The sequence below is a fragment of the Camponotus vicinus genome, unplaced genomic scaffold (assembly GCF_025532165.1).
Source record: "Camponotus vicinus isolate PSW18456_S1 unplaced genomic scaffold, iyCamVici1.0 SCAF_9, whole genome shotgun sequence".
NCBI classification, from domain to species: Eukaryota; Metazoa; Arthropoda; class Insecta; order Hymenoptera; family Formicidae; genus Camponotus; species Camponotus vicinus.
In genome coordinates, this window is record NW_028141981.1 from 18,124,376 (window position 1) to 18,147,175 (window position 22,800).

Below are 22,800 nucleotides of genomic sequence, written 5' to 3' on the forward strand. Positions count from 1 at the left end.
GCTTCATAAAAGGTCAGCTTTATTTCGAGAAAACGCTGTTTCAATTACAAACAATTATGCAAAAATTATTAATTCGCAACGCTTCTTTTTCAATTTCTCGGGAATAAAACTCGCGGGAAAGATTAAGCAAACCGCATGTATACTCAAATTCTGGTTTCCGTTGGCCTGCTGCGTAGATTTGGTCCGCGACTCGGACGCATTAAAAATCGCTTGTGCTGTTCCTCGACGCGGACGGTTTTCTCCACGCGTTCCGTGGCGATGCGTTCGATCTCTGCAAACAGCTCGCTGTGCACGTCTATGCACTGACGGAAGTCCTTACGATCAAGTCGATATACTTCGCAGACTTCGATAGCGATGACGCTGGCGACCCTTCGCTGATCCGCTACTAAGAGCGCGATCTCGCCGAAATGGTCACCGTCACTCAAGTGGCACATCTTATGTAACGCAGAGTAATTTTTTTTATAACAAACGTAAATACATTGAGAAAAAAACACTCACTTCCTTTCCAGTTGGCGTCAGAACCGCGACGGTTCCGGACGACAGGAAGAACATGCAATCACCTTGAGTGCCAGCTTTAATGATTACTTCGTTTGGCAGGTACAGTTCGAACTTTAAATTTTTCACTATTGACTGCAGAACGTTTTTCGGCAAATTCTTGAAGATTGCCACGTTCTCGATTAATCGTCGGCAGGACTCTAGAGCAATTTCTTCACGTAACGGTTCTGCGAGAGATTTAGATTAAAAATGTCGAGAGTTATTATTTCGGTGGGAATTTTACATAATTAAATCTCTGACAGCTTTACGAACCTGTCAATTCTGATAAGATCCGTTTACCACGAAAATAAGTATTCTTGAAACGGTAATGATAATAAGCTAAGAGACGTTTCTTCATATGTGGTAATAATTGCTTTTGTATTGTATACGCTTTTACTTGATCTATTAGTTCTTGAAACTTTGATTCGGACGCTTTTCTTTCAGCTTTGATACGAAGGAACATAACTGAAAGACAAGATTGACATACTTAGCAAAAACGTAATTTTTGATAGACAAATATTGCATATATAATGCCTTACCCAACATATAGCACACAATAAATCTGCCAATAATCATAAGAATACTATTAAAAATAATATGACCGTTTTTCTCAGGAATGAATAAACCATAGCCACTTGCCAATATATTTTCCAGCACGATAAATATAGCGTTTTTTAATCTGTACCTAAGACTGGTGTCTTCCAATCTCATCATCCAACACTCCTCGCATTCCTTTTCATGAAATAATATTTTGACAATTACTGTTTTAGAAATATGCTCGACATAATTCAATATTGTATATGCACTTACTATCGGTGGAATGTTGAGAAGGTACATTACTAAGATTGGTATCAAATAACAGAGGCAAGAAAACCAGAAGATTAGATATAATCCCAGTAATAATGTAGTACACATTTCAAGATAAAAATTCTTAATTTCAAAATGCTAAAATAAAAAAATATGCATTTATTTATTATATCATTATCGTTATGTATAAAATATAAAAAATAAAAAATTAAAATATAAAAAAATATTACCATAAATAGGTAATGAATATTTGAGTAAAGAGTATCGTAGCGTATTAACTTCACGATAGGCATTATGTTAAGTAAGATAACAATATGATGGGGATTATCTCCAGGAAGTCTTCGCCACGGTAGTGTTATATGATCATACGGTAGAGACGATAGCACATCCGGCACGAGAAAGCCTTTCAAATATGACCTACGAACGTTTGCTCTTAGTATTATGCGCGAAAATTAATAAGAAACAATTATAATCAGGCTAAAAATTTAATTATTAACTACAAGATCTTACATAAATATTTTAGTAGGCTTCAACTCGACAGACATATTTTTAGAATCATAATATCCCGTAATGCAATTGAACGTTATATCCACCCAACAAATCGTATAAATTGGAATATTTAATCTGTCTAGAGTAATGAATTCATAGTCCATTATGACGAAGCATATCATAAAAGGGATCGTAAAGAAAGCAATCACATATATTGCCATCATAAATGTATCCCATAAAAATCTGAAAATCTTCATGTTATGTTGAACAAAGTGAAAGTAATGTTTACGCATATATATATACACATATATACATATAAAATACGCATATAAAAATCTATTCAATCTTTCTTTTACATTTAAAATGTACCTGCCATAGCTAAAGGGATGTATTATCCACCAATATTTGAGTACGGCATGTCTTGCTCTTTCGGCAGTTATTGTAGCCATGCTGTCCATATAAAGTTTGCTTTTTGGAGTATGTTTATTAATACCCCACCACGTTATCCATACGTTTTTGAAAGTCAATGGTTTTACAGCGAGAAACTTATCCTTTTGATTCAAAAACAGCTGACACGTGTGTTCCATCATAGTTTAATGCGAATAAAGAAAAATGTGCTTTTTATCACCAGTAAAGAGAAGAGTTTCCAAATGACATATTAGGTTAAATCATCGAAATGCAATTATTAAGGCAGAATTTAAAACGATTTTCTATTGTTTTCTAAAAATTCTCGCAATAAAAACGATGGTTTTTCTATTAAGGGAAAGAGAGATAGGATCAGCTCTAACATTTCAAGACACGTATTTTACATAAAATTAATTATGACACATTGTACTTGTTGTGTTTATTAAAAATGTATTCACATTAAAAAATATACAGGTATATAGGATAAATCTTATAATAATATTATAATAATCATCTATCGCATTGCTTAGAGCGGTTTGCCTATTTTTATTCTGCGTTAATAAGTGCACACTTTTAAATACTGCACACATTATACGATACGTCTCGAAAATGTCGAATTTTAATGATATTGAATACGGTTTAGCTTGAATTTTTTTCTTTTCTGTGAAACTAATTTTTGAACATTATTACAACTCTTTTGTGCGTATATTAATCACAACGATTATGATTACGTATCTTCTAATTGATTAAATATAACGGTATCCAACAAAGGAAGCATTCCCTTTCAATCATTCAGTATTTTATGTAATTAGATTCATATTTTATCATACAATTTTAGCGCGAATTTTTAAAATTGCATAAAAACATAAATACAAACAATTTAAATACGTCTATTTTTAATTGTTAAACAATGTAGATATGTTTAAAAAACGAAATTATTTTTATAATGTTTGTTTGATGTTTGTTACATTATTTAATGCGAAGATTAACTCTATTAAGAATAGTTTTTTAAGATATTGATGTAACTGAATCACAAGAGAGAAAAGATTTTCTTTAAAAAAGTAACATTGATTTAGAGAGAATTTAAGTTATCAGTCTTCCCGGGTATACCTTTCCCTACACTTTCTCTTTTCACTTTTTTCTCCTCTTTTCTCTTTCGGTATTTTCTATTTCATTTTATAAACGTTTTAAAAAAATACAACTTGCGATACAATCACGTATACACGTGCCATCTGCAATTACACAAGTAATCATGTCAAATTTCTCGTGGCGACACTTCTTTTTACATTTACGGAAATATGTTTTATAAATATGGAAATATGTATACAATATTACGCTATTCAGGCCAGAATATTGTTCTATCGTATTTATACTCATATGTATAGTTCGTGCGATACTGCACGATTCTGCTGACCTAGAGATTTTCAAATACATTCCACGATAGAAAGTATTTTAAACAGGGAAAGAATAGATTTTTAAATTATATTTCATCTATAATTTAAAGTATTTTATATTCAAAAACGCGCAAATCTATAATAAAATAAAGAAAACATTTTTTTCAATAAATAATGTAGCGATTATAAAATAAAATACAGTGATTATACTTTTTTTATATAGAAAAAACGACAATAGTTTTTCAATTATCACGTTGGTTCTGTCAAATTTGAAAACCTCTAGGCTGTGGAAGCCAATCTATATTTCGACTTCACATACATATTAATACAACATTGATGATACTACAATTTATAAATACGCGATCATCTATCCGATAATCCGCGTCTGAGCTCGCATATGTTACTTTTGAGGTACTGGGATATTTCATTTTTCCTAGGATACGATATTGCAAGGGCCATCACTCGGATACCCAGACAATTAGTGTTCTGTATCGATTTATCAATCGAAACGACAATTATACAATGCCGTTTATCATTTTCAACTGACATAAATTCAGTGTATATAACTCTCGGATTACACATACAACATACACGTGTCAGAAATCGATACGGTCGATCAACATTAATTATCAAAATGCATCAACTTCGGGAATATATCGGTACAACATCGGGAAGAAATGCAGCAGGAACACATTATCCATGCATCTCTCACTAGTCTCCGACAATCTCAGACAACGATTAACAGTCAGTGTCCTTACTACACATGTATCAAACACATCACAGAGATGTTGTCGGGTTTTTTTTTGTCTTTTCTAAATTTTACTCTCCGCAGAAGGTGAGAATCTTACCGAAAATTACGAATCGTTCCCCGTGGATATATCACAGCGCGCAGTGATCCTTCCTCGGAAAGTTTCGCATTAAAAATCGACCCTTACACGTCGATACCGAGCAGCTCCCTGCTGTCGGCCCTCGAAAGTCGACGACGTAGACTGCGACGACGGAACTCCCTCCATCAGACAGATGCGCGTTTCACTCGGAGACTGGCAGAGATCGGGGGCGGTCGGTAGCCTTGATAGCCAGAAGGATCCAACAGCTCGGAGGTCGCCGGACCGAGGCAGGTACAGGAGCACACGCTCACGCAATCATCCGTGTCGTGCACGATCGGCACCTGGTTAGCCAGAAGCTTGCCGTTTACCGCCACAACCTCGCCGTCTAACGTTAAAACGTGATGCGAGGCGGAAACCAGCTCGCTATCATCACGACGCGCTTCACCGCTATCCCTGCAACACAATATATTTCGAAAAATAATATTTTTTAAACGGTTGTACCAAATTATTATGTTACAAAAAAATGTATTTACGTAGTCATGAAGCGCAATACAAGTAAGTTAATGCTGGCGGCGACTACAGCCAGACCAAAGAGGATGAAGATCAAACTCAAGATGACGTATCCAGGTTTATTGGAAAGCGCTTGGTCGTTCTGCAGAATAATTTATCTAAATCATCTCTCCGTTTTTCTCGCACGATCAATAAAACATGGCTTACCTGAAGAGCGACGTAGTCGCCAAAACCTATGGTAGTGAGCGTCACGAAACAGTAATAAAAACTGTCGAAGTAACTCCAGCCTTCGTATCGCGAAAATACCGCGGCGCCCGTCGTGATAATTATACTCGAAAGCAGGCCGGTCGCCAGCATGAGATTCATCTCCGTCGCTTCGGTCTTTTGGCATCTAAGATACGTCTTTGCCCGCCTGATTACAACCGACGCAAACTTATTCAACCGTTCGCCGATGCTTTGGAACATCACCAGCCCTAACGGGATTCCCACCACCGCGTATACCATACAGAACGCCTTTCCGCCTTTAGTCACCGGAGTGGAATGTCCGTAACCTTGCAGAAAATTGATATTAATTCGAATTTATTTTTTGAATAAATGTAATATAATTTTGTTTACTTATCTATATATATTTGTATAAAATTTATATAAAATTTATATTTACTTATTCATATATTTATATTAAATTTATATATTTTTATTAGATATTTTTTTTTAGGATTATTCTCCTAACGAATAATAAGATTTTTAAAATTCTATAATTTTATATAAAAAAAACTACTCACCAATCATGGCTAATACTAAAGTGGCAAAATAGAAGGCACCCGCGAACTTCCACTGCGGCCCAGCTTTGTGAGGCTTATTTTCTATTATCACGATCTCGACCATCTTGTAATCCTCCGGGGTAATGTTATATTTCCTCATCATACTGCGGCGTATCTCTGCAGCGAGCAGGGAAAGGAAGGGAAGGCATTTCCCGCCGCGCGGAAATAATTAATTATCAATTATCGATCCGCGAATAAAAATATCTATCGACGCAAACAACGAGGTGGAAGGACTCACCCAAGAGAAATTCCCAGCGTTTCCTCTCAGTATCCGATTCGAGGGCGTCAAATACCGCGGCGCCAACGAGGAGATACGTAAACGTGCACACAACCAACGACAGTGTCCTGACATTCTGTCTCTTCATCTTCGCCGTTCTTTTGCCCCTCCGAAAGAGTATCGCGCGCACGTACGGCGCGCTACAGAGTAAAAAATTCAACGGTCGCGCGTTCGACGAGCTCCCCGAGATTTCCCCTGACGGCAACGTTCCCTGCCACAGGCGACATTTATACGGGAGCACGGCGCGCGAATGAATATTTATCTCTCACCGGACAAACGGACGTCCATGCAGAGGGTTTATACGACATATCAGGCGGAGCGCACGTCCGAGAGATCGGGATGCCACGAGAGTTGGCACAATACTCGCAAGACAACAACATAGCATGCTACTCTACGCCCGAGTATTGATCGCGAACCGGTAGTAGAGGGAGAAACCGAAGGGATGCGCCGCGGTTGGTTTCTTCCTAGGGTAGGTAGGTAGGTACGTACGCGTGCTTACGATCTCGAGCATCGCATGATAACTGCGCCGACGATACAGCCGAGTGATAACGGCAGCGATAGAACGGCCGAGTGCTAATCGCCCTCCGATATAGCGACTCAAGTAGTATGACGCGACTTTGCCGCGACAGTAGTTGCGCCGATCATGCACAGACCGCCCGTCGAAGTATGATCTTCTTTGCGAATCTATTGTTGATAACTCGGTTGCAATCTGCATGGCTTATCTATAGATTTATCTACAGATTTAAAATCTATTTTTTATCCTTTAGATAATTTAGTTATTGTTTGAATTCAAGGGGATGAAAGTTTTTCTGGAATACTAAAGATATATATATATATCTGTTTTCGATGATAAAGTATTATACTTTTAGTTGCTATTGAGGAAATATTAGAAAAGCTATGCAAAATATAATTTCGTTTGAGGCAAATCTTGAATTTAATTAATTAAAGGATTCTAATAAATGTTTTAATTGGCAGAAAAATATAGAATGTTATCGTACATTACATTGCTATGTTTTAGATTTTTTTTGTATAAACAAAGACTTATTATTTAAACAATTAATTAATAAACTGCGTAATTACTAATTTTTGTATCTTGTTTTATATATATATATAAACTTTCTGAAATAACATTTTAACATTTTGAAGCTTTAATAGACTAAAAGAGAACAATAGAAATGTTAAACTTTTGACCTTTATTGGGACATAGTCTAGTCACTATCAAAAACTTATGATTCATTGACGTAAAGAACAACGTTCTACACCCACTCGAAATATGACAGCAAAAGATACGCTAAAAACATGCATGAAAATGTCAAAACAAAATGTTACTGTAAAACTTAAGATACAGGCATTATTTCTATAATTTATTGCCAATTTAGCTTCTGTCCAATTACTTTCGGCAATGATATCGTATCGGGCATTACCATGCCTTCTCAAAAATTGTCGTAAAGTCGGATAACTATAAAACTGGAAAAAAACCGAGCAGCCATATACAAGGCATGTCAATGAGAAAGAAAATTATTTTATCATACATACATACACACAAAAAGCTATAAGAAATATTACTCTTTTCAATATTATTTCTAAAGCTTATTTTTTGTTTTGACAGCAAAAATATTTTCAACGCAAATATTAATTGTTGTAAGTAAATAAAATGTAAATGGAATATAAATTTTTTATAATAATAAATATAATTTATAAATTTAATGCAATAATATTAATAAATGCGAATTAATAAAAGGAAGAATTTATGTCACTTCTCGTTTGTCTATCACAAAACTTTAGAATGTCAATCTTATACAACAAACTTATTTAGAAATCTGAATTATTTTCTCCTTGCTGACTGAATGAGAAGAGATTCTCCGAGAGAATCGTTTCATTACATAAAGGTTTCATTATATAAAATCTAATCATGTTGAATTATATAAAAGATGTTGTAAGCAAAAAATATAAACCACAAAAGCTATGATTTTCACATGTGCTGGCAGGTCATTAAAAATTCGATTTAATCTTGGAAGAAGATTGGAACTTTATTATATTCTTATTCTAAGATACAATATCTTATATAAGTATTTTTAGAATAATTATCTTATCGTCAGAAAGTATTTCTGTTGTATAGTTCTCTTTTTCAGAAGCTAATGATTCTGAGCACTTTATAGCAAGCTTATTAATGTGCAAATATGAAACATTATGTTTCAGTCATGATTCTATGGCAGGTTTACGATGCCGTTAGTCATCCCATCGTATTTTCACGATGATTTATGATTTCGCTTTCTAACTTTTTCCTCACGCTTTCATAAATTTCCGTCCGTCACATGATGGGACTGTTTAATAACACTTCTCCGCAAATCCCGATTAAGGAAGCTTTGCGAAGTTATCTGGCATGGCGTGCTCCACAGGGATCCGTCCCAATGAATGCAACATACACGAAGCGTCACATCAAAAGCGCGGATCCGATTATTTGCATGCAGATAGATTGCACTGCTAGCAATCTTGTTTGTTGAACAACGACCTATATTGCGTCACTGTTGAACGAGGTAAAGGACGAGGGAAAGATATTCTAAGAAAATTACCATCGTCTCATCACCAAGACGCGATCGGTTACGTATGTCAAGAAAACTGCGCTTTTCGATTTGCATCAGTATTTATCTTGTAAATGCGATGCGCTTCGGATATCTTTATTTTTTATATCTTTTTATATCTCCCAATGCGGTATTTAATGGGATTTAATGTCGGTTATGAAACAGACGTTAATTAATGTCCTTTTGTTTGATGCTATTTTAAGGATGTAATGACAGATCGATAAAGAGAGAGAAAAAGATTATGTATTTTTACAACGGACAAAAATAGCCGATGGCTACTAGGAATGAAGACGGGGTTCTTCATGACAAGAAGGGTGTCATATATCAACGGCGACAGGTCGTATAGGTGCAAATGTTTGTAAAAAGAATAACAGAGGAAGAGAGAGAGAGAATAAACATGCTGAAATTATTCTATCGCTCTTTAATCGTAAATTGAAATATTTTTATCTTTAAATTGACAAAAAGTACGGTACATGTATATTTTATTTTCGGAATTGTAGCTAAATAGAGATTATTGTAAATATTGTCAAATTAATATTTTCGAACTTAGTGTCTTTGGAATTTTAGCATTAGAAAATCCATAAATTTTAAGATAATTTCAAAACGAATTGCATAATATATAAAAATGCACTCTATTTTTATTTCTTAAAATTATTTAAAATATTAAATATGATGCAACCATTTTAAAAAGTATCTTGACGAAGTAAAAAATTAAAAGCAAAATTATTTCAATATTGTTTCTCGAAAAAGGTATTCATCAATAACTTTTACAAAGATATTCTCACTTTCCTTCGATTTCTGTCTATTTTCCTGCGAAGCGATTGAAAACGATCGAACCGTGCAAAAATGATCATCAAAAAAAGCATCGATAATAATACCGATAAATAGATCAATTTGTATAGAAGCGGAAACAAAATCAATAACATTAATCCAAGTCCACATTTCACGCGCTTCATCGAATTAGAATGAATATGCTCATCCTTGAACGTAAGCAATGAACTTGAATGGTCCATTGATTCTGCATCATTGGCCAACCTTCCTTTCGATTTTATTTAACTACATATCAGAAAATACTTTGCGGCCGTCTTAGGTCGGAATCAATAAAGCTAAAAATCGGAGAATGCGAATCAAAGATCTCATGTAAATTCTATGAATCTATACACATTTGATGTCTTTATTGATTAATGAAAGTTGAATATATCTCTTTTAGTGTCTAAAAATCAAAGACTCTTAAAAGTTTAAACAAAATGTATGTGGAATAAAGATAAAAGAATTTAAGGATTTAAATACCTCTGAGAGCTAATAAAAAGGTTGAAGCTTTTAAGAATTTAAATAATGAAAAACAATATTGAACACTCGAACAAATCTCTCGGCTATGTAATGATGTAGAATTATGTAAGAAGCCAATTACGCGGTATCGATAAAGCATCATTCGTTTTTCATTAATTTTTCACTGTACTTTATTATTTCAGCGCAATACGCAGGATTTTATACAATCTGGGCATGTTCAATCTCAGAAATTATAACAAACTGTTCACAATTCCGTGAGTTATTTTCGCTCTCATGATTTAAACACGTTCAGACGTACACTTCGGCGTGCCTCACTACGCATCACGCGATGAAAATTTAATTGGGAAACGCAGAAAGCATTTGGGGTGCAACGTCACGAATAAATAATAATCAACGTGTCGCGAGTAAATAATAGCCACAACGTCGTCCCAACGTTTCCCCGATTAAGCGTAGTAACTGGATCTTGCACATGGTTTCACCAACCGCTCTTCGCGAATCTATCATGAATAAAATTGAAATTCAATTTGTTCGTGTGGTTGTTTGTTCGGTTATCGAGCAAAAACGATTGACCTGATTTTTAATTGTACAATATATCATGGACAATCTAACTTTAATATTTAAATAATGTATCAAATAATATTTAAATAATGTATTAAATAATATTTAAATACTGTATCAAAGATCTAGATTTGATAAGAAAACTAATGCATGGATTTAATTGCAAAATTGATAATTACATGAATATTATCAAGTACTACTATATTAAAATCTTAGAGAGAGAAAGAGAGAGAGAGAATCTTAAATTAATATAACACTAAAATTTAGAAATTTTCATATCTTGCATAAATTTCTTCTTTTTGTTGAAATGTTTCAATAAGTTTCAAAATTTATGTTTATTTTTCTTTTAACATAATTTAAGATTCCACACAATTATTGGTTTTTAAGATGATTGTTAAAAAGGTGAGAAACAAATATATTTTCAGCAAACGATCGGGATTAAAACACTTGTCGATTACTTTATGATATTTTGAAAGAAAATATTATTTACCTCATTAAAATGCTTTTATTGAACATTCAGCTTTATACGACGTCTTTCTTATTTGTCAATTCACGCGAGCATTTCAACCCGATTGTTAGAATCACGAACTCTGTTTTTCTCGCAATTAGGTCAAGCGTATAAGTATTTGAAAGTAACGCTCGACCTAACGTTCTACGCTTTTATTTGCACAAAAGCTGTGATGCGTATTTGCATTATTGGTAAATCCATTCGTACTGTTAATTGTCAACATGCTCGAATTCGCAGTTACACTTTTTTTATAATTGTTGCTATTTCCGCATTTTGATTGAGCGATTTTTTCTACAATTTTTATTTCGCTCATAAACTTGATTTAATAAATATTTTCGTTGATATTATATTTTTCTTTGAGAGTAATATTAAATGTTCACTACTTTTAGCATTAATACGAACTATGTATATCAAAAGAATAAATCATAACGCGTTTTTTAAATAGAATTCCACGAGTAAGACGTTAGAGTGCAGGGAGAAAATGCAGAACTATAAAACTCAATGTGATAAATAGAAAAAAAGTTCTGCATCTTCATCAAACGCTTCAAGAAACTATTTTGAGCCAGGCAATAGATTATTATGTGTTTCTTTAAAAGAATCTTGATCTCGATTTATCAACGTCATGCTCAAAGCATGATTAGACAGATACTACCTTCTCCATAGCTTACAATAATTGTTATCTTCATAATAATCATTACGTGAACATAATCACTTACATTACGCGTCGTATGTAATTTACGAAATATATATATATATATATATATATATATATATATATATATGTATAAATAACAACCCTTACATATTCAAAACAGAATTTATTTCAGTAATGCCGTCTATTCTTTTGGCGTATCTTCCACCTGTATGAAGATGACCCTGTAATTTGGCTACCTGACGTCAGTTCTGAATATCTTTCATTATAAATAACTTGACGTTAACCAAATTTTCCACGCAATTATGCTGTAGAAAATACTCTGAAAGCCAAATTGCAAAGAGGCAAAGTAACGTACGGATTATACATACATCGTCTCGTTGATTAAGCGCTTGGATCTTAATTACCGCAACCAGCTAACGAACTAGCGCTTCTACTCATTCGGATCATTACATCTATTTTATCTTGATCGTCTGACCGTAAATCAGTTCGAAATTTCTACATCCAACGTGACGCGTTATTTCAGACAATCAATGAGGCCACGCTGTCGCACATACACACTAGGAAAAAATATTTTCCTCCATTTTTTTCATTATTCCTGGCCCCGAATGCGTGACATCTCTCGTTTCTCCTCGTTAAACATCAAATGGAAAGCGACTCCTATGGGAATTAATCATATTCCGTCGTTCGCTTCGAAATACGATGAAGATGCGTACTCTCAATAAACTACCTTGTGCAATTCATATTGCATCGTTCCGGAATTTAGAAGCCATGGTATGATTTCTCGTGATCGTAGATGATTCGATTCGTTCGCGACGCAATCGACGAGATGACTGTATAAATACTTTTGAAGCGGAGCGTTTCGTTCCCCTTTACAATCTCGTTTCAAGTTAGAAATCAAACGAGGCAGCTTTGCGCGATGACTTCTCTTCTCTCGGCATTCTATTTTCCAATAATACACCTTCTTGCAATAATACACCTTCTTGCAATAATACATAAATCTCGTCGCGTCGCATCAAATCCTATCGGAAACCGTCAAGATACTCGACGAGTAATTGAACTTGATTCCACGTCTATATATTGGCCCTACGTCCTTGAATCTCTGGATATGTTCGCGCCACAAGTGTGCAATAAATCACATGTAGCTTGATAAATACCTATGAATAAATCGCCGACGGAGCGATCGTATCGACCTTGAAACTGCATAAAAGTTGTTGCGCGCTTTACACGTGTAAATATACGTATAGAGTAGAATCATATAACGCGATAGCTTCTGGAAAAAGTTGACGACAGAGAAACATTTTTCATAAATAATAATAAATTAAATAATTATTTGTTTATGATGTTCCAGAATTGTTAATAAATATTTTTAATAATATACGAATTTATGATTTATTTAATAAAAATTTTTATATTATGTAGATAACAAGAGAAAAGTAGATAGCACAATTATATAAAAAGGTTTACTGAATGAAACGTAATAATTATAAGCGTAATAATAATTATTTACATTAATCTTGCTGACCTTTATCTTCACATATATTGTAAGAATGAAATTGCTGAATAATATTTAGCTTGTTTTATTTGACGGTATCATATAATTTTTTAGATATTTAATGAAAAAGGTTTGTTGAATAAAACGTATTTTTGTAACATCATACACATTTAATAGCGCATACTCTCAATAAATCTATTTATTTGAACGTGACAAATGAAATGCGTGGGCGGAGGAAGAGCTCCTCTATCTAAAAAATTCTAATTTAATCCATACTTATTTCTGAGTTTACATTAATAAAATTGTTTGAAAGGTTTGAACTAGATTAGATTTTTTTGGGGTGGGAGTGCAAGGGAAAAAGCGCCTCTCCCCCGTCCACGCATATATGTATATATATAATTTTTTAAACTAAGATGTTTACGAGACTGTTTAAAAAATTATAAAATAATATGGGAAATATCTGCTTAATATTGATCAATCAATCATTCTATCAACAGAATCATTTTATCAGTAATTTTACCGTGATTGTACTATATTGCATTATTTCGAAAACAGTAAAATTGGAAAACCATAAAGAGGCATCGTATTGGCATAAAGATATCGTGATATTCAAAGTATATAAATATCGATGCCACAAACACGGTAGTTATTTTGAAACTGAAAGCTCGCACAACCCCGAACGAATTAAGTTAGTTGCAGTTGCAGAAAGTATCAAAGAGAAAGCTTTATAAATGCAAATATTTGTTTCACGCTTTAATATAGATCTCTTTTTATAATTATTAACATGCGTTATATCTATCGCATTTCCTCTATATTTAATTATCAATTTTTAATAAACGCTCATTAAATTAACAAATTCTTCAGACAAATCATTCAAACGAGAGAAAAAATTTATTAATATCTGTGCAAAAAGCTAGACGTAATATCTTCTAATTAATTTTTTTTTTAATATTCAGATGCTTTTATAAAACCGAGTGAATCAATACAATTGTTGAGAATATATTTATTTCTGTAAAATCATTTCTAAATTCTCGAGAGAGGAATTAACGACAAATATTTCTCTTAACTTCATTACTCGAGTCCTGATTTCCATTTACCTTTAGGCAGATAATATTTACAGTTTCCTTAAATTCATTTACCTTTTGAATTAAATTGTTTGATTGCTTCAACTGGAAAACTATTACTATTATAAGTAAATATAAAGTTTTCGTATTAGTTGCTCCATTAAAACATAGACTCGAGCAAACCATGGAAAACAATCTTATTTGCCCAATATTATGCATTTTAAAATTTATGCAAGTAGCCTCTTGGCTTTCACATATATATTTCATTCCCGAATGAGTGTTTCTTGAATTTATTAATTTATAGTTGCGAATATTAAGTAACCAACCTTTGAGAGGCTTACAATTACAATATTCATCATATGTAGATTATTATTATCTGTAATGCAATATGGTAATTCAGTTCGTTAATGAAATACACTGTACATCTCGCAATTACCTATGTAATTAGTTTGCCACGATCACGTTAAAGCATTAAAGTTATAGATCAAGTACACAATATATGTGAATATACAATTTATAGACGACGATTTATTTCTAGAATAATGTAAATTCAATTTGAAAATTAAAAATATTCCTAAATATATAAATGCTTTGTGCGTCTCATATTTTATAGGAATTATTTTTAATCTTGATGTCGACATAGCATCAGATTCCTCTGATTTCTTAAAACATTTATATCTAAATTATATATATATATTTATATATAAATGAGATCATTACGTCCAATATATTAGACAGAAATATGAACGAAAAGAAAAGTTGAAAGTTTCGAGACGACGCGTCGCGTTATTATTATTACACGGTGATTAATCGGATAAACCAAAAACCTATATATGACGTGCGATATTTTTGTCTAACCGACCGCATCTGCGGAATCGAACAAAGTTCGAGAAACGATCGTGCTACAATAAATCGAATCAACGAATAGACGAGGACGAGTACGAGTTTCCGCCGGAAACTTTCCATTCCCTCCTCGTCGACGTTATCCGCCAAAAGTCCCGCGAACTTTAATAACATACCATTTCCACGAGGGAGATTCGCAAATTCTGTACTGTAATAAAGTATCATGCAAACAAGATTTAAAGTTGAATTTAAATTTTTATGATGAAAAATAACGATCTTATATTTGTATATGAGTGTAAAAGAACGCGTACTAATTAATCTTCTTTTTTATTTACAATATGTTGAGAAAAAAATTTAGAATATTTTCATATTTTATTTGCAAAATTTAATAATCATATTTTTTTATGTAATACTTACACAAGTTATATAGTCTAACACAAAATATATTTTTGTATAATATTGTAATTATTTATTAATCTTAATAATATATTAACTTGTGTGTTTCCTTCTATATATTTATAGAAAAGATTCTTTTTTTAAAATTGATTTATTATACAGAAATATCGAAACGTAATTAAATTCATCGCGATCATCGTTACTTTTCATAAGAATGGAGCAACGAAAAAACGTCGTTCAATTTTTATCTGAAAGCGGAGCCAACTATGCGAGTGCGCAATTTTACGACGCAAACTCGTCATCGGGAAGAAAAGTATCATTATCAAATAATGGCGTCGTCAAAGGGAAAAGCGAAAAACCAACCCAAGAAAAGGAAGATAAGGGAACCAATATCGCGTCCCGATATCCGTTCCCGCGTTAGATCAACGCGCCGTAAACGCGCAAACACTCCGCATCGACGACAGCCATATGGTTCTGTCAGTATACCCCAACTGGTCTACGAGCTCCTCACTATCGATAAGTATAATCAAGGTATTGCGACTGACGTTATTACGTGACATAAGCACTGCGATAGATAAGCTCCAATAGATTCAGGCGTAAAATGGAATTACTCGAGATCTGTCAAATATTTTAATTTTCTAAGCGCCTAACTTGAGCTTAAAGCTGATCATTTTATTCCAATTACATGCACCACATGTAGCTGTAATCGGTATTTCAATCGGAATTAAAATAACATTAAGCTAACATGGTTACCATACATTTGTCGTGGTAGAGGCGAAACGCTTTCAGTCCCCGGAACGCTTCAGGACACCCCGTCGAAGAATACAGAAATATCACGAGCGGCAGAGGCTTCCGTACGAGGTGGTCGACCGTTGTGATAGCCCGGAATCCGTTCAAGTGCCCGAGTACGCGATGGAATCTAGACCCACGTCTATTGAAAGTCTCACGGAGTCGATGGACGCTGCAAATAACTCGGCGGTTACGAGTTCCGCAAACAGCAGCGTGTCTAATATCTCAATAAAGCCGATCGCGTTAGCGAATTCGCTCAACAGCGCCAGAGCACTCTTTAGAAAGAAGTCCCTGGTGCAGCTTATAAACAGCTATATCAAGGCGGGCATCGAGGAAGGTATGTTTTTAAAGTGCAATTCCCTTTTAGCAATTAAAAAAATAAAAATTCATTATATACATATATATATGAATGAATTTTTAGATTTTTCCCTCTTCTCTCGTAGAAACAAAAAAATCCTAATAATATAATTAAAATTTATATTTATATAGATACTTAAATTACATAAATTTATTCTTGAATTTACCGAGATAAATAAAATAATATATACTCTTATATTATTTATACGCTTATGTACGTCTCTCTTTGATGCAACGAAACCTTAACAAATCCTTAACAGCCTTCTCTTGGGTGTAGCTTTATGATTATATTTTGTAACAAATTTTAAAAGTTTTTTTATTTTTTTAACAGTTTACATTTTTATATCTAGACATAAAATGAGACGACAATATTTGCACGAAGACGTACGAGAAGATACAATTGCATCCCGGGTCGGAGGCATCGAAGAGAGTCAAATGAACGTGTACAAGTAATGGAATGGCTCGTTCGATGCATCCGTACTGGGAGAGCTATCATTACACGTCGCTATTATACGTAAAAGCACTCTTGACCGCAAGGTTAAACTTCTCGGATGACGACCAAGTCGTCGCTCACAGAGAGAATGACATTCATGTTGCAGGGAAGCGACAGGCGAAAAAGTACATCCGCAAGGCGCTGTCATTTGGCGTGAGATCGGGTTACCTGATTCCGGCCGATCGACAAGGTAATGTACTTCATGTATGTCCAACCCTGGACACGGGGTCCTGGAGCACGAGACGAGCCGACGTCGAATCGCGACGAAGACGACGCATCGCACGACGAGGAGAGACCCGGCCGACGACGATCGATGATCGCAAGGCGATGCGTCGCGGAATTCCGCGAGATAAATCGCATCATGACGTAGATCAAGAGCAGAGGACGTCCAGGAAACATTTCGCTCAAAATCCTGCTAGGAGTTTGAGCGTGAGAGAGAGTAACCGAAGAAAATCACCTGACGAATCGACGCTACGTGAAAGAAACAAGCCAAAAACTGTCACGAAAAGAAAAAGGTTGGTTAATTTCTCTATTACAAAAGAGATGGTAATTTTATTTCGTGTAATTTTCATCATAAGTTTTCATCAAAATAACTCTCATCGTCTAAGTAGATAGATATTATTCCATTACATTAATTGTATATATCAATGTATAAACAATGAAAATTATTTACTCGATGTTGTGAAAAAGAGTTGACAGCAAAATGGCTTTTATACTTTATCATAAGATTTCTTGCAGTATTATTTGATCAGATAACTATTAAATTCTATTAAATAAATTGCCTTTTTGTATCAAATCAAATAGCAGCAGTGAATGATTTTAAATGCATTACAAGAATCGTAATAATTAATTATTTTCAACGCAATACAGACATCTTTTAATAAATGCATCTTCAAATTTAAAAAAAAAGATAAAAAGATTTATCACAGCTAAATTAAATTTCCCTCTTTTCAAATTGCATTCATTTGCATGAATAATAAAATACTCACCTATTTTGTACTTTGCAGTATATTCAACTTTGTACTATGCAATATATTGCAGTATATTCTGCCAGAGGATGCTTTGCATATCTGTAGAAGGGACATTTTATCTGTCTCATTTGTCTGTTAAGTAAAATCAACGATATGGTCAACAATAAGCGGGGACAACAACGAAAAAGAGGCGAAGACGAGAATGTCAAAAAACCGGTCAAACGACGTCGCATGGCTTTTTCTGCGAAACGCGCTGAAAACAATCAATTCGAACCAATCGAAGAAAATTATAAGAACGTGAATGAGGAAGATCGCAATCAGTATAAAGGCAATGAAGATAATTGTGGGGCAATTACTGACAATGAGAGGCGGAAGTCGACGTCGAGCCAGGAGAACGAGTCGAGAGTGGAAAAACAGAAAGCCGGGACGAGTATCGACAACAATCGCAAAAATGTAGAGCGCAAGAACGTCACGGATGATGAGGACGACGGCGATGACGACGACGAGAAGTCTGATGAGGCGAGTGTTGATCATAACACGAACGACACGATCAGAGAAATGAATGCTTAAGGAATCGAGCACCCGTTTCGAGCGACGATTTTCTCCGGAAATGCATGAGAAACTTCTCACTTTTGTACTCTCTGTCTCATTCATTGTTTGTTGAATATATTTACTGTGTGTTTATTTTTGAGATCTATTTTGGAATTACATTTTTATTTCGCAAGCATGTGTCTATGTAATTCTTTCGATAAAATTTTTATCTTTGTGGAGAGAGAGAAAGAGAGAAAGAGAGAAAGAGAGAAAGAGAGAAAGAGAGAGAGAGAGAGAAACCTATTATGCAGATGTGGAATTTTATTAAAATCTTTTGAATGCTGTTTTACGTTTTAATAGAATACTATATTTAATCTGGTATTTTTTTTGTTAACAATAAATTAATAATAATAATTGATAACATATTTTACTTAAAGAAAGTGTGATATATATATATATATATATATAAATAAATTAATGGAAATTTAAATGCATTTTTAATTATATAATTAAAGATTTAATATAATTTCTTTCATAAAAAAAATATTCAACTCGAGAAATTCTTCAGTTTTAATTTCGTTCATATTAAAAACAAATATATATGATATTTATTGATTGCAATCTACACAATTTATCGTTTCGGGATTGTTGCCGATTTAATTCAAATAGGCAAATTGTTCCTGAAGATTTCAACTTCTCCTTTTTTTTCTTAATTTCGTTACAAATCTGTACAATTTCGGATTTTAAATCTGCTGCAATCGCAAACCCAATTTACAATTAAAACGCAAATATGTATATATAAACGCGAAAAATATGTTTAACTGATTAAAATCAAAGAATCATTATTTAATATTATGTTACTATTTGATTGCACTTAATTATTAAAGAATTCAGATAAATCGATTAATCGAACGATAATCGCAAATGACTTTGCGTTGTTAAACAAAGAAAAAGACAAGAGAAGAGAAAAGCTCCGACGGAAAATGCCGTCGATTGATATTTCCTTTTAATCTTCAATGTCTCGGAAATTTGCAGACAAAATTCCGCGCCACGATCGGCTAATTATCCAAAAAATTCAAAAAATCGAGGCAGATGTGTTTAACAATCGGGAAGCAAATTTTTCACACCATCTAAAGACCAAGGAAATATCGGAATCAATAGTAAGCACACAATGGCTCGCATAAAAAAACATCGAAATGCGCAAAGCCAAATAATAAGTGAGTGATTATTTCGATGCACTAAAATATTTCGACGCACTAAAAATTTCTATCGTTTTCTCTCTCTCTTTTAACATCTCTATATTTTTTAACCTAACATGCAATTAAACTTCATTTAAATTTGAATTAGCGATATAAAATGAACAGACTACCATTCTTTTAAATTTAATTTCCATTTATTATTTATGTTCAATATGCAATATTAATCAATATATATTTAAATATTTTATTATTAGTATTATCATGTTATTGTATTTATACTGCAAATTCGCTTCATTAAATCATTATCTAAATTCTTTTTCATCCATAAAATCAGAATTATATCTCCACATGAATTAATTTGTATTATTAATGGTAATTCTAGTTTATTATTAAAAATTATATATTAGATATACAATTATAATTTTGATATTGGTTAACTTGATATATTCGCTAACAATAATCAGCATTAATAGGGTGCGTCAGTATGTTTCTCTTAATTGCTCACGACCTTTCAATATAATGCTAAATAATGCAAATTTAAAATTCTTCGTACAAAAGTAAGTATCTACTCAAGCTAATCTCTCTACAGAAACCCGTCGTCGTAAGCCGAACATTCTCCAGTTAATCTACAAGTTCCTCGTCGACGATACGGAACGCGCTCTCCCGACCAAGTGTCGCTGCTGCAGCCTAGAGAACGCGTGCCACAACGAAGTCGTAGATTCCGCGGATACTTCGCGAATCGTCGACAGGAGCATGGGCTATAGAGTGCGCAAGGATAAAGGTAGGATCTCGAAAACGCGCAGCGTCAAGCGACCTACTTCCAAGGATCTGCCGATCTCGTACTTGCAAAAATGCGTGGGTGGCGAAGGTATGAAATTAATTCATCAAGCAATTATCGATTGCTAGACGCACATGCGACTTAAGTTGCTATTGGATATTTGATCATCGCTATTGAGAACGTTATTGTGTGAATTAATACGCAGACTATGTATTATTGTGCCAATTATGCGTGAAGTACGTCTGACAATTACTGTAACTATTGAATATTCTACTGGGTGACCTGCTTCTCTTGTTCCCTCTTCTTTTCTTCCTTTTCTTCATCTCCTTCTTTGTTCTTGTACAATATCGATGATTGAAAAATGTAAAGAAAAATTTATCATGTTTATAAATATTTATTTATTACATAAATATTCTACAATTGATACGATATTTGAAATATATTTGAAGAATTTATGCATGTATATGCTAGGAATAAAATTTTTAATAAAATTCGATACATGACGTAATACATCACATGAAATGTGTGATTGATATATTAAATTTTATATCGTATAAACTTTACATATTTAATATAGAATCCAATTTTATATCCAAATTTATATCCAATTCAATGCATATCTAATTTAAATATTAAATAGTATTGGAAATTAAGTACCACGCATATCTTGGCCTAGACATATACTTTTATATTTAATATCTATATATTACAGTAACGTCATTCTAAAGAAAGAGAAAAATATGATAGCTGAGAACAGTTACTTGTTTAACTTTTTGCCTCGAATAAATTTTACAAGTTTTCTTTGACAGGAACGAGGAAGGCGAGAAAGTACATTAAGAAGGCACTAGACTTTGCTGTCGAGTCTGGTTATCTCATTCCTTCTGATTCTACGTATAAAATTCTACACGTTTCCTCGGATTTGATGAAAAGCGATCCTCCGACGAGCAAAATTAACACATGTGATAAGACCCTGTCTAAGGAGCGCGACACACCAACCAGGCTCGAAGACTTCCAAGTGCAAGAGCAAAGGAGAAGACGAAGAAGACGAACGAGGCGAAGGAGGCTCACACGGGGTCGAAGATCGAGAAGTGACTCGAGAAGACGTCGCCGAAGCAGGAGGGGGAGGAGGAGAAGGAGGAGGAGGAGGAGTAGGAGCAGGTCACCCAGCAGAGTGCGCAGTAGAAACAGCAGGTAATTGTCAGACGTAATTACGCGTAATAATGCGGTCTGTGTATTAATCCCCATAATAATGTTCTCAATATATCGTGCAATATAACGTGATTAAGATCCTGAGCGCAAGGTTCTATAAATTATAAATTCGAAAAATATCATCGCGAGAGAAACGCGAGAACGATAAGAAAGCGAAAATTGAGCTTGATGTAACTGAAATTATAACTTGTGATAACTTGAATTGCGACTTGATTTTTCTTTACATTAAAGCAAATGAAACATATTTATCAGTAACATCATTTAGCGTTAATACAATGTAAATTAGTAACGTTAGTAATTACTAACTATTAGATTTTACAGTATAAAATCAGTTAGATGTAAATAAAAGGTAAAATATCTATTATGTGAAATCTTCGTAACTCTGATTAACGTTCCTCTAATAATACGCGTCATCGTACGATCGATGAAATTATTTTTACCTCCGCATAATTGTCCCTGTTAGGCGAAATAATTAGAGTCTAGCGTCATAATCGCTCAGAGTGTTTGCACTCTGTGCCGCAGTGTAAGTCTAGAAACGCGATAAAACGGTCAAAGGGATTTCCAGCCCGCAGAATCCCGAAGAGGTTGCCGAGGACGAGGCGGACGATTACGAGATGGATGAGAACGATCGAAAGAGCAATATTCACACGGGCGACATAGAAAGGGAGCCAAAGACCACGCGATCGAACCAGCCCGACGAGGGGCAATCCACGAAGAGGACTACAGAAAACGACTCGGATTTATCTGTCGACGAGGATGAAACAGACGACGAGGAAGATAAAAAGAGGACTGACATTACGAAATCCTAACCATCGAACCTCATTACAATTTTTTTTTAAAGAAAAGCTTTTATTTAATATTAATAATTTAACAAGCAACAAAATTAATTCTGTGTATAATCGCCCGATTTATTTTTTGATATTCGTTTACAATCGCAAATATGTGAACAATGTAAATGTATATGGTCGTAATTAGACTCAATATGTACGAAGCAATATTAATATACGTAATCCAATAATAA

General features: G+C 33.9%; 4 protein-coding genes across 6 annotated transcripts; 2 read left to right on the forward strand and 2 right to left on the reverse strand.

The window, feature by feature from the left end:
• Nucleotides 1-112: 112 nt before the first annotated feature.
• LOC145977395 (potassium/sodium hyperpolarization-activated cyclic nucleotide-gated channel 2) lies at nucleotides 113-2,566 on the reverse strand. 2 transcript variants are annotated; one of them, XM_083109342.1, is made up of 8 exons: nucleotides 2,200-2,566; nucleotides 1,852-2,073; nucleotides 1,572-1,758; nucleotides 1,345-1,479; nucleotides 1,074-1,266; nucleotides 808-999; nucleotides 499-722; nucleotides 113-434 (listed from the first exon to the last, which is right to left on the reverse strand). In XM_083109342.1, the coding sequence occupies exons 1-8, from the start codon at nucleotides 2,418-2,420 to the stop codon at nucleotides 144-146; spliced, it is 1,665 nt and encodes a 554-aa protein (XP_082965468.1). In that variant the 5' UTR covers nucleotides 2,421-2,566; the 3' UTR covers nucleotides 113-143. The 2 variants fall into 2 exon arrangements, with proteins under 2 accessions (XP_082965468.1, XP_082965469.1); XM_083109343.1 differs by having other exon boundaries at nucleotides 1,852-2,081; nucleotides 2,200-2,288.
• Nucleotides 2,567-2,659: 93 nt separating this feature from the next.
• Nucleotides 2,660-6,450, reverse strand: Task7 (TWIK-related acid-sensitive K[+] channel 7). Its single transcript, XM_083109344.1, has 5 exons — nucleotides 6,026-6,450; nucleotides 5,749-5,904; nucleotides 5,174-5,517; nucleotides 4,990-5,108; nucleotides 2,660-4,909 (listed from the first exon to the last, which is right to left on the reverse strand). The coding sequence occupies exons 1-5, from the start codon at nucleotides 6,150-6,152 to the stop codon at nucleotides 4,642-4,644; spliced, it is 1,014 nt and encodes a 337-aa protein (XP_082965470.1). The 5' UTR covers nucleotides 6,153-6,450; the 3' UTR covers nucleotides 2,660-4,641.
• Nucleotides 6,451-15,701: 9,251 nt separating this feature from the next.
• On the forward strand, nucleotides 15,702-18,787 carry LOC145976898 (uncharacterized). The gene is made up of 4 exons (XM_083108405.1): nucleotides 15,702-15,983; nucleotides 16,225-16,578; nucleotides 17,198-17,606; nucleotides 18,203-18,787. Exons 1-4 carry the CDS (start codon nucleotides 15,719-15,721, stop codon nucleotides 18,630-18,632), a joined length of 1,458 nt encoding a protein of 485 aa, XP_082964531.1. The 5' UTR covers nucleotides 15,702-15,718; the 3' UTR covers nucleotides 18,633-18,787.
• A 749-nt stretch (nucleotides 18,788-19,536) lies between these two features.
• Nucleotides 19,537-22,800, forward strand: LOC145976899 (uncharacterized). Of its 2 annotated transcripts, none has more exons than XM_083108407.1 (4): nucleotides 19,537-19,810; nucleotides 20,382-20,660; nucleotides 21,380-21,761; nucleotides 22,345-22,800. In XM_083108407.1, the coding sequence occupies exons 1-4, from the start codon at nucleotides 19,765-19,767 to the stop codon at nucleotides 22,586-22,588; spliced, it is 951 nt and encodes a 316-aa protein (XP_082964533.1). In that variant the 5' UTR covers nucleotides 19,537-19,764; the 3' UTR covers nucleotides 22,589-22,800. The 2 variants fall into 2 exon arrangements, with proteins under 2 accessions (XP_082964533.1, XP_082964534.1); XM_083108408.1 differs by having other exon boundaries at nucleotides 19,537-19,753.

Excerpts from the sequence above, each read along its gene's own strand:
- LOC145977395 (XM_083109342.1), bottom strand. The coding sequence starts at position 2,420 with ATGATGGAACACACGTGTCAGCTGTTTTTGAATCAAAAGGATAAGTTT. Across the intron at positions 1,759-1,851 it reads AAGCCTACTAAAATATTTAT|GTCATATTTGAAAGGCTTTC; the intron begins GTAAGATCTTGT and ends AAACGTTCGTAG. Across the intron at positions 1,480-1,571 it reads ATATTCATTACCTATTTATG|CATTTTGAAATTAAGAATTT; the intron begins GTAATATTTTTT and ends TTTTTATTTTAG.
- Task7 (XM_083109344.1), bottom strand. The coding sequence starts at position 6,152 with ATGAAGAGACAGAATGTCAGGACACTGTCGTTGGTTGTGTGCACGTTT. Across the intron at positions 5,905-6,025 it reads ACGCTGGGAATTTCTCTTGG|AGATACGCCGCAGTATGATG; the intron begins GTGAGTCCTTCC and ends TGCTCGCTGCAG. Across the intron at positions 5,518-5,748 it reads TTTAGTATTAGCCATGATTG|GTTACGGACATTCCACTCCG; the intron begins GTGAGTAGTTTT and ends ATTTTCTGCAAG.
- LOC145976898 (XM_083108405.1), top strand. The coding sequence starts at position 15,719 with ATGCGAGTGCGCAATTTTACGACGCAAACTCGTCATCGGGAAGAAAAG. Across the intron at positions 15,984-16,224 it reads TATCGATAAGTATAATCAAG|AGGCGAAACGCTTTCAGTCC; the intron begins GTATTGCGACTG and ends TTGTCGTGGTAG. Across the intron at positions 16,579-17,197 it reads CAAGGCGGGCATCGAGGAAG|GGAAGCGACAGGCGAAAAAG; the intron begins GTATGTTTTTAA and ends TTCATGTTGCAG.
- LOC145976899 (XM_083108407.1), top strand. The coding sequence starts at position 19,765 with ATGGCTCGCATAAAAAAACATCGAAATGCGCAAAGCCAAATAATAA. Across the intron at positions 20,661-21,379 it reads AAAATGCGTGGGTGGCGAAG|GAACGAGGAAGGCGAGAAAG; the intron begins GTATGAAATTAA and ends TTTCTTTGACAG. Across the intron at positions 21,762-22,344 it reads GTGCGCAGTAGAAACAGCAG|CCCGCAGAATCCCGAAGAGG; the intron begins GTAATTGTCAGA and ends AGGGATTTCCAG.